General features: G+C 46.6%; 2 protein-coding genes across 4 annotated transcripts in view; both read left to right on the plus strand.

Moving 5' to 3' along the window:
- Positions 1-16884, plus strand: part of LOC122399088 (JNK1/MAPK8-associated membrane protein) — a 760891-nt gene that overhangs the window by 33305 nt on the left and 710702 nt on the right. The window lies entirely within an intron of this gene.
- Positions 8025-16884, plus strand: part of LOC122399073 (neprilysin-1-like) — a 67756-nt gene continuing 58896 nt past the window's right edge. For both annotated transcript variants that reach the window (XM_043399457.1, XM_043399458.1), the window contains exons 1-2: positions 8025-8440; positions 8510-8710. In XM_043399457.1, the coding sequence (XP_043255392.1) occupies positions 8438-8440; positions 8510-8710 (204 nt within the window). In that variant the 5' untranslated portion in view covers positions 8025-8437. The remainder of the gene's footprint in view (positions 8441-8509; positions 8711-16884) is intronic.

The raw sequence follows: 16884 nt of genomic DNA on the forward strand, positions 1-16884 counted from the left end.
GTTCCACTTACCGCTGGGAATATGAATTTTCGCCGACACGGAATCGTTGTCTGTAGGTACGATCCGAACGTTTTCACGAAACATAGCTTTCCGTTACTTCCTCCTTTTCCTTTTGCGGACGAACGGGATGGCGTTTCGAGACGCGGGCTTGACAGATTGCCATCGATCCGCGTAATTAACTACGCCGTGAACGGATCGCGAGCACTGCCAATTTGCATAATTGGGTCGGCGTTGTTAAAACGTTATTTACGCAGCTTCGTAAATTCGACCCTGTCCTTCGACGATTAACGCTCGAGTCATCCGGGATCCATCGATCGAAGAGGAGACCGAACTATTTTAAACCCCTTCGATCGATTCGAAAGCGGAGTTATCGTTTTCACCCACTGCTCGGTATAGAATGCTAATTTTATCGTCGCGTCATTGTTATGTCACGATACCACGATGGTATATCGCAATGCCATAATAGCACGACATCGCATTATCGCCATGTCGTACTATCGTGACGTTATAACTTCACGGTGCCACGAAATTTCAATATTTCTTCTGCTCTCTATTTTCGATTCATCTGCATTCTTAAGTTGTTTGTTACTCGATCCAAGGATAATAATCGTATAATCCGAATCAAATTTTTCACCTCCGCTGCGCGTCTCGTAACAGTTTCGCCAAGGTCCTTTCGCAGAGCAGTTCGAAGCAGTTATTTCCGGAGGTAGTTTGAAAATCCGCTTCGAGTTTTGCATCGATCGGTGGTCGTAGATTATTTTTGGAGAGAGCGCAAGGTTAAGCGTTCGAGGACGAGATTCGGGGGTGTATCGAAAGGACTTTTATCCGCGAAATGACAATTATTTGCGACCGTTTCGACGACGTGCGTTGTTCGCGGGTTTTGAAGCGGTGCTCTCGCGCGTTCGTACAAATGGAAATACACGTTTCGCGAGCACGTACTCGGTCGTCGCGTAAACTCGCGATATTTACGCGACAGCCACGCTTTCCAGCGAGATTAGGATAACAAATATCCTCGTGGACGCGGTTTGAAAGGAGGATCGTGGGTAGAAAACGGTCAGTGGAAAAGTAAGATTTCACTGGCATTTCATTAACTCGACCTACATATACACGGACATGGCGGTCGTGCACGTGTGTATCCTCGACTTCGTTGAATATTGCCGCGAACCGATCGGCCCGCACGGAATACCGTTTCCCCGATGAGACTTTCGTAATTTTCGTCCATTTTATTTCGACGAAGGTTATGGCACACAGACCGGACCTCTGCTCCGAACTTTGTTCAGGGATTCCTTTTTTTGCTTCAGATTCGTAAATCACCGGAGGACCGATGCGAAGGCCCTGGACATAAAACAGCCATTTTTGGCACTCGTCGTAAAAGAAAGTATTCTGCAGAATTAATACTCGAACGATTTAACAAATACTACAGCATTTTCTTTTATCGAATTTCAGAATAGACGCAGAAGGCGGATATGTGCAAAAGCAACACAGGATATCAGATTTCTAATGTCCGCAAGCAAAGCACAGCAGGAAGTAGCAGAGTAGGCGAAAGAGCCTCGAAATTTTGATGAATGGTGGGCTGCAACAACAAGTTTAAAAGCATGTCTTGTTGTCGAGTGATCTATGTGAATTTGTGAGCGCTTCTCTGTGGAAGGATGGCGTTCCGAAAGCCAAAACTTTATAAGTTGGATCCAGCTTTATGGAAAATCATTCTGAGAGATGTAGAAACAAAGGTACGGTGTCCATAAAGAGGATTAATTTATTTGAATGGTATCGAGTTTTAAATGATAATCGATGAAACGAGATGACGTTGCAATTTGGAAATTAAAGGGCTCTTATACAAATTCGATCGAAAAAATCATAAAACTTTTTCGACGAGGGTTCTATTCATCTTTCGTTATGAAAGGAATTTGCAGAAAATTCAGCTGGTCTGAAGATCAGCGAAGCCAGTGTTCCAGGATATTTCAATCAAATTGAAAGAGGAACTCTTGCGCAGGCTGCGAATCTTGCAGGAATTAAACTTCTCCAACTTATCAATTATACTTTCCACGGTGTTTTTGAACAATTTCCTGAATAACTACTTCCGTTGTAATATTACTTTAATTCGAACGTCGAAACTAGGGTTTTTAAAAACATCATCAGTATCCAGTTTAGTTTATAGAGTCGCGCCTGCTATAATTTTCGATCGTTTCCTGATTCTCTGGGACGCCTTTAGGCCGCGAGAAATGGTCGCTTCTTCCCTTCGAAGAGTCGTTTCGTGGTTAATTTGCAAGGTTTGGTCGGGACCAGCAGATTTTAGGGGAGATCTACGAATTTATCGATAGAGGACAAGCGTATCGCGTAGATCTGGTCTCCCGCTAATCCTCGTTTCGCGAGCGTTCGCCAAATTTGTCCGCGGCGAGATCGTAAGTAGCGGCTGGCGTGTGGACACAATGACGTAGTTTCGTTATCTCCTGGAAACACGGCCTACGGACGAATTCGCGATGGCTTTAATGAGCTGACGTCAGAATCTCTGCCCTGTGGCGTTCCTTGAGATCGCGAGCACGGTTCAGCGTGGCCCACATTCGTCGGGCACCGCGTCGAGGACGATTTTCGGGGCTCTTTGAGCCCCAACCTTACGAACCGGAGATTTCGACAAACAGAGACGAATTTCTAAACACTCGAAGAACCCCGACGCGTCCGAAAAAATTCGGTAACGCGTGTCCTTCGATAAAACATCAGAATTATCGAGATCGTTCAAAGTGTTTATTCCGTTGTCAATCTTTCAACATACCCTTTTGATATTTTGTTACGAGAACCCCGATCATCAAGTACTCCTACGCTCGATACGTTCAAATGTTATTTCCTTTTATCATTCTACATTTTTCTCTGACAGAAAATGTTACCCTCGATTCTATTATCGTTCAGAATAACAGTTGGTTTCGTTACATCTTGTCTTGGATGCCTTGACCCCGATTCTGTTCGCGCATACGTCTTGTCCAAGATAAGTTGAATTTAGAAAGATGCCCCTATTGTCCTTACTTCGTAAAGATATCGTCGCTTAAATAGTCGGAATATTTCTATGGAATATGTTGTATGGATATGTCTAGTTTAAAATTTAATTTATATGTGATTCTGAAAGCAACAGAACATTTTTAATACACACGCGTATAGCAGAATAGGGGCAAAAATAATAGAACGCGTTGGCAATATTGTTCGTGGCGTAAAGGGTGAGATGCAGCAATATGCTGTTATTAAATCTAAGTCGGAGATGGGATGCAGTCGGGCATATACAGGGTTATATGTAAATACTACGGAAACAGACAGTGGACTATGCGGGGTAGTTGGATTTTTAAAGGCAGCATGCGACGACAAATTCCTGACGCCTGCAGGCAACTGGTTGCAGCAGTGCGCAATAAGAAAATATTGTTTCGTATAAATAATTCAGAACCCGGTATCGCGAGAACCGATAACGATCAGCGGTACATACCGAACGATAAGAGATCCTTTTTGCTATGCGAGCTTAGAGACTCATCGGTTCGCGCGATGATTCAGCAAATCCATCGACGCAAACGAGCGGTTTCCGCTGTTATCGAGCCAATCGAATCCCGTCCGCCTTTTAAGCGATCTCGATTATGTAGGATTAACTCTGCGCCACGATTCAACCGATCGCCTAGAAAATGTCCATTCAACCATGGCGGGTCGTATCGTTAACCGCTTGCTTCGTCGACTGGCATTAACGTTTATCTTTCTTCGCGTAGCACACATTCCGGGACAAAAAGACAGCACGTTTTATATTTTTTTCGTACACGCTGCATGGCTTGACTTACGTCGTTTCGTGCTTATGTCCATTCTAGCAGAGACACGGTAGACGTATCACGCTAAAATGGGTTTTAAAAAGGATTTCATGTTTCAGATTGCTATTTCTGTATGTAAATGAATCGTCCGAATACATTTGTCCGGCACTGCAGAGTTCTCCAAAGAATGATTTTGCAATATCGTAACGAGATTACAATTTTTTTAACGACATATGGAAGGGGGTAGTTGACGCAAGGGTTAACATTCTTTTTAAATCATCTTTTTGACGAACGTAGGGAACAAGGAGCCTCGTACCGGGCAAACGCGACGCGAGGTTCTCGTACGGCTAGAAAAAAAGACCATTATTTACGGTGTTGTCGGCGGGCTTACGAAGTTTCCGCGGCGAACAAAAGGAACGCACTCTCGTGGAGCACGCTCGCGACGTTTGAATATCGAGGGCTTGCGCGTTACGACCGCGAAATCACGGAGGCTGGACGGACGGAGACAGAGCAGAGGGTGGTTATTCGGATTAGGGGTGGGAGAGGAATAGAAAAATAGACGTCGAAACTGTGCACGGACCGAGAGAAACAGGAAGCGGAAGAGCGACGCGGAGGAAACGAGAGAGGGTGGAGAAGCGAAGCGTCGGACAGTTGGACAGAGAGGGTAGATGAGCGGGGAGGGGATGATAGGAGAAGGACGGAGCGTAAGTGGGGAAGGGACGAGTTGCAGAGGGGAGGGGGAAGAGAGAGGAGCGCGAGAGAGAGGGACGCGGCACGGTGGTTGAGTCTGGTCCGACAGTCCGCGTGTTACCCTCAGCCGTAAAGCAGGGCCGCCCGCGTTTTCTCGACTTCCGGTCAACCCCGTACCCGCCAGATTCTACGCAGAAACCGTTTCGAACGGTTCCGGCGAGATACGCGGGCCTCCGTTCCCGCGGACACTCAGTGAACCGGAAGTGACGGCGAACCACTCGGGAAATCTCAGTGACAATTCAACGGAGAAAATAATCGTTGCTTGACCGGGGTCGTTTCCTTGGATTTCGTGTAGGTAACGTATCCGACAATTTTTTTTCTTTCATGCAACTCAATATTTTGGCGACCGTGGAACACGAACACCCTCTCAACGATATTCCGTCAGTTTTGTTTATGTCTAATGTTCGAAAGATATTTTTAAGGCGAGCCTTAGATTCTACACCGAGCTTGTAGCAGTTCCTCGAGTTTACGCAATGTTCTTTTACGCTATAGATCATCCTCTTCCTTTATTTGCGTAGCATACGCGTCATAGTAATAATAATTGCACCGCTGTTGCGTGTCGTTAATTTATTCGTTGATTTTTGCGTGGGTTCCGTGGCAACATTATCGGGAAATTTTTTTTTAGAGAACATATCTAGATCGCGTAGCAGGAATTCTTTCGAGACACGACGCTTCTCTGATTTCGTTCGGTTGTTTACAAATAATGCTTAATACATCGTGCACCGAGGTTGTCAAGCGTGTCGAATCAGTTGTCGATGAAAATACGCGAAATAGAAGTCCGTTAGCCTTGAAAGCACTCGCGATGGAGAACGCGCGGAACCAAAATATCCTCTGACCGTCTTGGTATTCCGCCTTCGGTACGGTTACACCGAAAACATCGATGTCGAAACTTTTTCAATTCGAAAACGAATTCGTATCGATGCATTTCGCTAGGAGCAGAGTGACTGGCACTTTCGGTGCATACTGAATTCTCTTCCGTTTGAAAAGTTTTGGTCGGTGGCCGGGCAAAGTTTTCCGGGAGCAACGTTTCGGCGCGATATTCGGAACGAGGATCCTACAGGACGTTGCAAAATACGCTGCAAAGAGAATTCTGTATTATTATCTATAAAAACACTTTAAATAAAATGATAAACTTTATCGAATTTATTTGTTTACGAAGTATCGCGTTGGTAGAGTGGATAGTCGTGGTTCGAAAGTCGATTAGAAAGTCGTAAAAACGACGAGGACCGAGAAGCCAGGAAAAGGCGGGTAACGCGAAGAAAAAAGTGAAGGAGTTTCCGTCTTTTCTGGATCTACGTTTCGCGCGTCGATCCGACCTCGTCGGTTCGTTTGCATTTTTCTTCTCGCCGGTCGTTCCGAGGCCTCAATCACGTACTCCATTGACTGGAAAATGTAATCCCGCATCGGCCCTGAATATTTTTATCCCGCGGCAAAAAATAATCGGCGAATATATCATCGGCGTACGTGTCGTTCTATCAATAAACTGTGCCGACGTGTCTGCCGTCGGTTTCATAAATCTTGACGACCGATCGGTCCTTTATCGTGCGACGCGACATTAGCCTAAGCCGCTGATCAAAATCCTTCGATATAGAACGCGACGTTCTAGCCGCAAATCTCCGTGAACGATCGGCCATCCGTATCCTCTGGTTCCACGATCACCGACAGCAAATTCCCAAAGAGTTTCTACGGACGACAGAGAATTCCAGCTCGTCTCGTATTCCGATCGATGTGGGTAAAGGGTGTCGTCGATGAAGCGAGACGTCGGCAACGGCAACGAATTTATATTCGCGGCGAACTATGGAAGTCGCGATTCCGGAGTCACTTTGTCGAATTCCTCGTCAGAAGTTGAACGTCGTTGCGAGCACCGAGAAGAACTAGTTTGGCCCACATGCATGCACGCTCGTCCCCGAATTAGCGAATTTCTCGTCCCGGGAGGATAATTACCGCGACGCGATAGGGGCAGCTGGTTACCTAGGCTTCCTCTTTTTCCACGACGGTGTCTGCCTTTTTAATAACTCTGCCACGTGGCCGGACCGGTTGAATTAGTAAGCTGCGGGGGCTGTCGAGCGTGTAGCGGCATTTACGTTTCACGAAACGACGCTATCCCGGAGAGAATTCTCGTCCGACTTTGTCCCGTCACCGACCGCGTTTCGTTTGACATGGAAATTTTTCGGCTCGAGCCAAGAGAAAAAAAACGGAAGGCCTTGTTAAGCTAATCACAGCCGTTGTAGATAAATATGGTAGATAAAGCCACGTTTCGTGTGTGGTAAGCGCGGTATAGCCGATTATATCGTCGATCTCCGCGTAATTTGTTCATGCTACTTTGCACAGAGTGTTTTACGATCCCCTTCGACGCGGACGTCGGATATTATTTAAATTTTTCTCGGGATATATCACTGCGATCTACTGCATCTTCCATACAGCCGATACCATCGACTTTCCATTTCAGTCTTCCTATACGTTGTAAATGGTAATGGTCGAAGGATAGATACAAGGGCCTGAAACATCCCTCCAAAGTTTCAATACAGTACGGAGAGAAAGGCGTTTGAAGTTTTTCTCAAGTTTGAGAGTGGATAATTTCTTTACGTATTAACTTGCACTTAGTCTGAGAGTCTTGAATCATACGGTAGAGCTTCCTCTTCCGCACGGCACTCGTTCTGGGCTGCTAACTTACTCCGGCTGGCCATTCTGGCTTCTTGAGAAGATTTACTTCCTCGCATTTCTGCCCGTCTCGAGCGCTCGTCGTCTCCATTCGTAACAAATGTTTCTGTTCCTGGGCCGTTTGCGATCTTCATAAGGCGAAGAATTCGTAAAGTATGCTCGAATCCTTTGTTAAACGCACAGCAAGCCAAACACGTTGCGATCTCAATGAATTTGGGACCACAACGGTGCAATTTATTCCACGCTACTCTGAGAAAAGATTCTCGTTCTGGTCGCGGAGGCTGTTCGTTCCTCTGACGTTTAGGGCACTTAATTGCTCGCCTGTGTATCGGCAATAATAACCGGTTCCCGTTCTCGTCACGCTCGCGCTTCTGACAATGACGAATTACGCGCAGTTTATCGGAGGAATCATTAGCACGCGATTCCGAGCGCGACGCCTTGGCCGTTTAATTCAGACCGAGAGACGAGCCAACACATCGCACGCGTTGAACGACAGAGTAAGCGTAAGATCAAATAATAAGACACAGTTTCGCGAGACAAAAGAGGGACGCGTTATCTAAAACGATCCGACGGCGACAACACCAGAGAGACAGCCAACTTGTTTAAAAGCGTCCAAGATACGCCGGAACAAAGCCATTCTTATCACCGGTTTCGCTTTAAATCTACACTGTAACCCTTTGCGGTCGATCTATGGGTCGTATAGGCTGCCTTTTGTCATTCTTGACCTTTTATTTTAACTCACGACGCGTGTCCGACACTCTGTTTATATTGGAATTTTCTGTTGACAGATTTTGGGGCAGTCCGAGACACGGCTGATGCAGGGGCGGAAAAAAGATACGTGGGTCCCGTCCGGCTGATCCAACGAGCCATCGTGCGTCAGGGTGGGTGCTGTCGAGGGTGGCGGGGGGTGGGGTCGCGTGATCGCGAAGATCTCCGTGGGGAGGTTCGAGGTTGGCGGGCTTTAAGGAGCGGGCGTTCCGAGGGACCCGGCAAATGTGGCTCTGTGTACGGTGAGCCGGGGTTACGGGGGCCGCGGGCCCCGTGGCGGTGGTGGTAAATCTCGTGGAGAGGCAAGCGTGAGGCTACCCCTGAGTCCTCGCACTCTGTGCGCCCCTGGGGCCGGAGGAGGCGTACATGCGCACGCACAGGGCACTGGGCCCGCCGCAGCTGGGACTGCGGCGACCGGCCCTCCTACGACAGGGAACAATCCCGCGGGGCCAGCTGCCGACGAAGGATCCGGCCTTCCGGACGAGCCAATGGTACGAGCCCTGTATCCGGCGTTCGCTCGATGGTTACTATAGCCGCGGAAACGTTGATCGATGTTCCAGGTACACGTCGAGAGGGCCGTGCATCGCGGTACCTGGATATGTTGTATGCCGTGTTACTGGCTGCGAAGAAGCAAAGCCGTGCACAAGGCGTTGCTCACGTTCGCTATGCTGCTCGTCACCAGTCTGCTCGTCACCAGTCCTGTCCTCTTCCTCATCACCACGCTGCCGGAGGGAGAGCAGCCTCGTGAATGCGCACCCCTGGTGAGCGACGTCTCGTTTTAACCTCGGATACTTTTTGCGTCCGGCAAAAAGCTTCCGTCGCGGAGTTTCGCGGTGCTTCTTGTCCCGATCCCCCCCTTTTCCTTCTCGAATTAAGCAGTCAGGAAGCGAGCGTCTCGGTGCCGCGACGAGGTTAATGTCTCTCGAGAAGCTTAACGCGAGAAGGCGGTATTAAAAGTCACTCGTGGCCAAGCACGTCGACGCGGGGGTGGCGCAACGCCACCGTTCGACGAGAATAAAATCGCCGAGTTGGGGCGAGGCAACTGAAATTCCGTCGATGGATAGAACCGGCTTGCGTTCTCGATTCTCTCGTAAAGCAAAGGTCGAACTATAAAGCGGCGGTACGTTTTCTCGGAGGCCCTTCCGCGGTCGATCGGATATTGTTGCTTTTATCGTTGTTCTTTCGCGCGACGCGCCGATCTTATTGCACGGGCTCCCGGGATTTCGACTTCAGCGGCCGCGGTTCAGAAATATCACCGTTAATTCGTCGACGATGAACGGATATTCTTAGGATGTCGATATTTCTATCGCAGCGCAAACACGAGCCAATAAATTTAATCGCATTGTCTTGCTCGGCCACTTAACGTCGAGGGAGTCGTTTCGAAGGTTGCTTGGCAATCGTACGATAACATAATTACATCGCGGATGTTTATGCAAAGAACCCATGGCATATGAAATAGATCCAAAGTTCTCTCCATCCTTGAAAATAATTGTATCCATAGTATCGTGTCCCTTTCCTCTCCTTCTCGCGGTTTCCACCGAGCGAAATGAAACTTTGGTCTCGAACGTAAAATGTTATTGGCCAAGAGTGGGTGGTTAAACCACTATAAAGATACAAAACGATAGCCTTTGAAACGTTCGTGAGAGCTCGAGGAAAGTTACGACCGTAATATGCAATTGTTCGATTTCAGTTCGCGAATTAAAAGGCGTGTTCGACGAAGGGAAGGATTTGGAAATATCTTTCTCATATTGGGAATGACCCATATACTAAATAGGATGTTCCAAAGAGTCGATTATTCCGAGAGTTAACGTTATCGAAAGATCAATCGTATCAAGGTTTGCTTGGACAGGTTTATCGATTCGTCCACCCACGACGAGACGCGAATTTAGATGAAACCTCGGGGTTTCGCGACGTTGATACGCTGTCGAATTTGCTGTTTATCTCGCCGAGGAGGCACGAGGAATTTCCGCGACAGGGTGTTTCCCTTGTTCGGTTGAATTCTCGTATTTCGGTGGCCACTCCACGTCCACGGATTTAACGTGACCCAACAGAGGATGGTCCAGCCTGAACGCAACGGGACGATCTGTAAACTGGGGCTAGGTAGCGCGGTGTAACAGGTTTTGTCTGCGAGAGCTAGACCATGAAGTTTATGTCCTCGCTGGTCGTGTTCCCCAGATGCGTTATATCACGCGCATTCACGCCTGTAAAGCCAGACGTCGCGTGCAAAACGCGGAGCGGATCCGTCGGAAATTCTGTCCATAGATTAAGGCCGCGTATACGATCGCGATACAAACGCAAAATTGTTATTTCTTGGAGCGTCTGGCCGAGAATAACTCCTCCCCCGGCTGTTCCACCGTTTTAGAATCCGTTCCAACGATCACGTTTAACGGCAGAATAAACATTTTTGAGAATCCCCAAGGTAACGCGCGGGTACGATAAGAATTTCACGGAGATTTTTCGCGTTTCGCTCTTCGATTTCCGTCTCGTTTGAAGCGCCCTCGAGAGACTGGATGCGGACGAGATCAAATGCTTCCCCGACATCCGTTTTATGGAGACAACTTAGGGTTCATTGTTCCGCGAGTTGATATCCGCGCGATGAGATATGAAATTCAGATCCCGTCGAATCGTCGTAATGAAATTTTGATCCGACGGCTTGGAAAATTTCGATAAATCTGCATCGTTGAAAACCCTCAATAGCGTTAAACACGTTTTGCACCCTTGTTATTCTCGCACGAGTAATGGCCGTGTAATTGGTATCGGCTCCCAGTTATCCTCGTACGGCTTCCCAATTAACATTAGACAACTTGTAATTCAGTTAAAGGTCCTTGGGCGAAGATTCCGATTCGATGCACACACTCTGTTTGGTCGTTGATCGTTCGAGAATCGATCGTGGTTTAATCGATCCTTCCTTTTCAGGAATTTAGGCGTGTAAACGCTTGTAAAACGAACGTGTACTTTTTCTTGCACGTGGATAAAATTAAATGGTACACGTTTGTAAAATTAATTCTAACAAAATGTTTCGTGCAATCGAGAGTAATAATAGGAGCTGTTTATTCGCGTTCGCGTTTCAACGTTTCCCGATATTTATTTCTTGCGTAGACTATGTTCCATAATTAGCGCCGAAGAACAAGGATAACGTCTGAGCATTCTGGTTCCTCCTGGTGGCTATTTATTATCGGAAGCCGCGTTATTAAAATCACCCCGCTTCCCCAAAGTCAACATCAATCTCGCGGCAAGCTTTGTCCGTTGAAACGACGCAGTTTATATTCAACCATCATCGCAAAGTCAGGAATTCGTTCCCATGCACCGATCCGTGCCATCGAAACGAGCCACCAGGGTTGCTTTCCACCGGTGCTTGTGAATTTCAAAGAGACTTAACCCCTTAACGACACGCTCGAATACTCGTCGTCGCCGTCAGCGATTTCTTTGCTTCGGACTTTGATTCGTACGTTTCGCTTCGTCATATTTCGTACTAGAAAATATACATTGTACCGTTAAATTCTCTCGATGGATCGTACCGACTACCGTAGCTTTTGTACAATACTGGTATCTCCAACGATCGACCCAACAGGAGGTAGCAATTTTAATTTGTTGATATTATTGGAATTGTATAATCGTTTGCCTTTAAATCCCAATATTCCGTTATTAATGGACGAAGGAATTCTATAAATTATCTCACGTTTATCGAAACCGCGAAAACATTATGGAAAATACGGAGTAATTGGATTAGCAACGTGCACGCAAACGAAGCGGAATTCGTATTTGAATTTTGGACGCGGCACGACGACGACGCGTAACTGTCATGGACGCTCGAAATTCCCGGGACGACGTTATCAATTATGGTTTAATTATATCGCTGACAGAGACGGCGCCTGTTCCGTTACGCGAAGTTTGTAATCAATATATGTTTAGCAGGTTGCACCGGAAGCTTCCGTTAACGGATATCGATATCCGCGGACGCGTAACGCGTTTCGTGGTCTCTGTATCGAATCTGGAATCCCGTGGATTGATTCGTGGAAACCTTACTAGTCGCGGCGACGAAAGAATTATTGACTTATTTATTTATAGAGACCGAACAGCTCGGCGAGAACCTTATCGTCGCGTTTTGTACGCTTTTATTTAAATATTCGCCTTTCGATACATTATTTATATAAAGCATTTATAAATAGATCATTGGTGTTTGCAATACCGATTAAATCTGTGCTCTGGAGTCACGATGACGCGATCGCGAATAATAATAAATTATGCATCGAAATGATCAACAGTCGCTGTAGGTTATCGGCCACGGGAGACCCGGAATTTGTTTCTAGCACGCAGATCGAGCAGAAAGTTCGAAAAACGCGTGGCTCGTGTTCGGTTTCATCGAATGCGGGAATCTCGATCGTTTGTTCCGCGCGAGAAACGGACCGACCGAAAACGTATCGGCGAATTTATTTGCAGTATTCAACGGACGGTGCATCGAGCGACACGAAATCGACGCCGCGGGTTATAGATACACGTTCCAATTAAACAGTGGTTCAATTTGCCCGGTCAACCGTGTCATATAAAAATTCCTTTTCGTCGCGTCCGTTATAGATAGTTTTACGGTGCGGGAATTATTAGAATCGAGGCTGCCGCTTTTGGACGCTTTATTTTATTTAAAGAGAAGACACCCTCGTCCGCGACCGAAATACGAGGATCCGTTATAGAATTTCTTCCAACGAAATTACAAGCGCGAACAATCTAAAAGTTTTGTTTGATCATTGGAATTTCAACTGTTGTTTTCAATTTATTATTCGATCTAGAAACCACTGTTTCAAAGTGTACAATTATCGAAAAAATGTGTGTTGCAAAGTAAGAACTACAAATGGAAAATGGTTGGTAATCCTCCCTCGAAGGTTAAAAGTCAAAGAAAGGATCAAGTTCGGCGATTAACCGAGGTGAAAGGTTCAAAGGCACATAATCCCCGATTAATTAAGCGACTCTTTCCGGGTAGCAGTTCTCATCGGTTTCGAGCCTGTTAATAAGTTTGCAGTGATTAGTGCTCGAAAGTGCAGTCAGAGGGATCTCAATCGGTTCGCCGTGTAAATCTCCCGGCTAGAGTCCGAGGGACCGACGAATAATTCCTGTTACATTATGTTGCTGAAGCTCTAGAACAGTTAAATGTTCTCCTAATTACTTTAGTTAGGAGAGTGCACCATTTTGATGCCGAAGTTCGGACGTTTAACACGCGACGTTTGCGGAAACCTCACAACTGCATTTGTCAAGCATATTTGTCGGGGGCATTAGCTGCTCTAGAAAGCTTCGAATACCCTTCTTCGTCCCAAGTATTTGGTCACCGAACAAACTGCAGGTTCTTCTGTACAATTATTTCCCTCGATTCGTCCACCTGGCAACGAACACTGTTTTAAGGAAGATCCAGTTCGACGAACTCTCGAAAAATCAATTTGCGTTGCTCGTTAAACGATTCCCCGGTGATTTTGTTTGAGAAGGTATCGACGAAGAAACCGATCTCCGCGGACGTATCGAGAATACTTAGAGGTTCCGATGATTTATTCAATATCCAATATTCCCATCGCGGCGTACGATGGATTTGAAATGAAAGTCTTCGGTCGTTTGGTCAGAGAGGATCGCGACGTACAACGCTCTATCGGATCGTTAGGGCACGTGCTGCGCCGCGACGAAGCCATACACCGAGGTAAGGTTTCGAGACAAATGTCAACCCTACGCGGGGTCAGGGTTTTACCCTTCATCCTGACCTTTATCCTTCGCAGACGGACGTTAAAGTCTTTCCCGCCTCTTCTCGACTTGTTCGACGAATTTCCCGATAATAATTGTTGCGTTACGAGTACAGCAATGCAATTCGCCAAAATATTTTCAACCCTATTACTTTGCTCGCGAAATGAAAAGGAAAAAAGTACGATGCACGTGGACGAAGTAAACCGAGCAGAGTGGAAGGGCGAGTCGAGCGAGTAGGGCTGTTTTACAACCTAACCCAAATTCCTAGCGCCGGGAACATTTGTAGGAAACGACGCCTCCGCCGTGAAAACAAGTCCAAGCGTATGTGTGTGTGTGTGTGTGTGTGTATCTGCAAAGCGAGAATCTCCAGTGGGTTTACAAATTTTCCTAGAATATTATCGGAATATCCGCATCGAGACCAGCCGTACGTTTCGTAGAATTTGTTTATACGCGCCATTGCGTTCGACGTGTAGCAATCGTTTTCCCCGGAAACGAAAGATCCCGCGACGTATAAAATACAGGCGTAAAATGGAGTCGGAAGAGACAGTTTTCGTCGAAAGCGCCGCAGGGATTCCCGCGTCGCGATAAAATTTCATTTCTATCTCCGTCCTTTTTCCACCCCCGAACGCTTTCTTAGGTGTAACTAAAGCACAATTTCGAGTCGTGCTCCGCGTTCCTCCTCTTAACTCGTAGTGCGTGCCACGAGCGGAAACCGCTGGGAACACCCTAAACACACCGAAACGAGCTTTTCGTTCAGCCATATTCTCCTGGATGCGATTTAGATAGAGCGGAGTGTAGGCCGTGCCCGGAATATAAATTGAAAACCCGAGGGGTGTAATTTCATTCTCTTTAACCCGAGCTCACTTTTTCCATCGAGAGAACCCGAAAGAAATACTGTGCACGCTTTTCGATCAGCTATTTCACGGTTATGCGGGCCAGACATTCGCGATAAAAATCTTTGAAATACAAATAAATAGGAAAAAATGAGCGAAAGCCGATGGGTGGTTTGCAAGTTTTTCTTTTCACGCGAGAAAATTCTAATTTAATGGGAAACGACGGTGTTCTCGGCGTTGGTCGCGAAAGCATCCCTGGAAGCTGTAAATCCGAATAAATTCCGGCGGTTGGTAGCGAAACTCGTCTCGGGGGGGAAGCCTATAGGTCGTCGATTCTATTTCCATCTCCGCGATCGTTCTAGACGAATGCCTGATGAGGGTCGACGTCGCGGAGGAACTTCCATTAACACGAGGAACAGCGAACGCACGCGAGTTTCGCAAGTTCATCGCATAGTATACGAGCCGGCCCATAATTGAGCGGACAGCCACGACCGGGGGTTGTGGAAGGGTCGCGAAACTCGAAGAGGGATTTCTCGAGTTTCAAGGTCGTGCTTTCGGCCTCCTTTCCTAGATAACGGATCACCCGTCGATAACGCGTGTCCCGCGATGTTTACGAGCGACGCTGTTTTCGAGGGCGGACCCTGATCGGACGATTTGTGCCGGACGCGATTTAGTTTTTACGGTCGAAACGTTTGTTTCGCCTTGGAATTTCTATCCCGGCTTAATCTTCTCAGAATCGGTTACAATGCAATCCAATCGCGTTTGTTATTTGTAATTGCATGGTAATTAGATGGCCGTCGCACGATTCGAAGAGTTACAGCGATAATTACGCTACAATCGAACGGTAATTACTTGAGTAATTACATGCATTGATTTCGTGGTAAATGTAATCGGATTACATTTTGCTGGACTCTGATCGTAACTCGGATTCGAAGCAATTTTTCACCATTGTTTTGTTTATACAACAAAAAGTGGACAGTGGAGATCCGTCAGACACTAAACCGGATTATTGATCACATTGCAACGCGAGTCTGAAGCTTGTCTGGAAGAATTGGAGGGAAGTAGCTCCTTGCAATTATTTGTCGGTCACTCGGCAACATTTTAGACACACAATTGATATCTACTTCCGATGTTTTTCTCCCGTGGCTTTCATATTAGTCGGAGGATTTAACGTCGATGAGAGAAAAGGATGATCCGAAGTTCCAGAGCATCGTTCGTAGCTCGCGTCGAAATTAATTTTACTTGGTCGGTATCCGGTTGGCTCGCGAAGATCCGATAGGTGGAGAGCAGCCCTCTGGCGCGTTACGATTTTGCAGAGGATCATTCGTCTCTGTCAGAAAGACGCACGGCTATCTACTTCGCCAGAGAGCGATCGATGACAACGAAAACCGTTGACGTAGCTTCAACTGTCACGATCGTTTGGTCTTTGTACCTCGTGAAAATAAAAAATTATATATTTAGAGATGTACGCTATTTATCGTTGATTATCCACGAATTATTGTCCATCGAAATTCACGGGTCTTGGCTCGGGAGATGAATTTTTCCAACAATTCCTGGTATTTTTTCTTCGGCGTTTGTGTTCGTCGAACTTGTGGAAGTTCGCGAGGCGCCATTCGTCTCTTTCAAGGAAGACGTATGATTCTTGATTTCGCTCGAAAGAGTTCCGCGGTTTCTGACACATTAAACAGGAACAGAGGGGCCGGGGAGTGCCTGGGCGACCTTATACTCCGAGCGAATTGAATGAGCTGAAAGAAAAACATTCGTTTCTTCGCCGGTTTAAAGTTGAACCGCTGGGACGGCCGTAAGAAGACGAATAGCGGAAAGAAATCGCGGACAATGCTTTCAATGCAACGGTCACGGAATGCATTTCTTAACGAAAATACTTCGTAGACAACTTCTTTTTAATACCGAAATATGGACGTAACGCTGATAGTTCATTATTCGATGAATAATGCACCATCGGAATCCATTATGTGCCAGAAACCGTGTACCATACGTGAGTATGCAAGAACGCCTGGGCTTATGGCAGTAACTAGTCCGTGCACGTGTGCGTGCGAGCAACAAAACCTCTAGGTTGTGTGTCCTTTTCTTCTCCGTGTCGCCTGATTCCACAATCGACGATTGTTTTGGACGATCTAGCGCGTTCGCGGCGACCAAGAAACCTCTCTGCGATGTACCTCCGTACGATTCACGCGAATAGTTCGTGTATTCATTTGTCAAATATTTGCGTAATTTATTTATAAATTCCTCTCTGACTCGCCTTTCCGCGAAGGAGATCGTTGGATACCGTTAAAACTCAAAAAGAAAGATATTCATTTATTCATGGGAAAACCCTTTAGTAGAAAAAGAAGCGATATATAAGGAAAAAACGAAATAAAATATTA

Source organism: Colletes gigas, unplaced genomic scaffold (assembly GCF_013123115.1).
Source record: "Colletes gigas isolate AHSC1104 unplaced genomic scaffold, ASM1312311v1 Colletes_gigas_Sc00012, whole genome shotgun sequence".
Taxonomy (NCBI): Eukaryota; Metazoa; Arthropoda; class Insecta; order Hymenoptera; family Colletidae; genus Colletes; species Colletes gigas.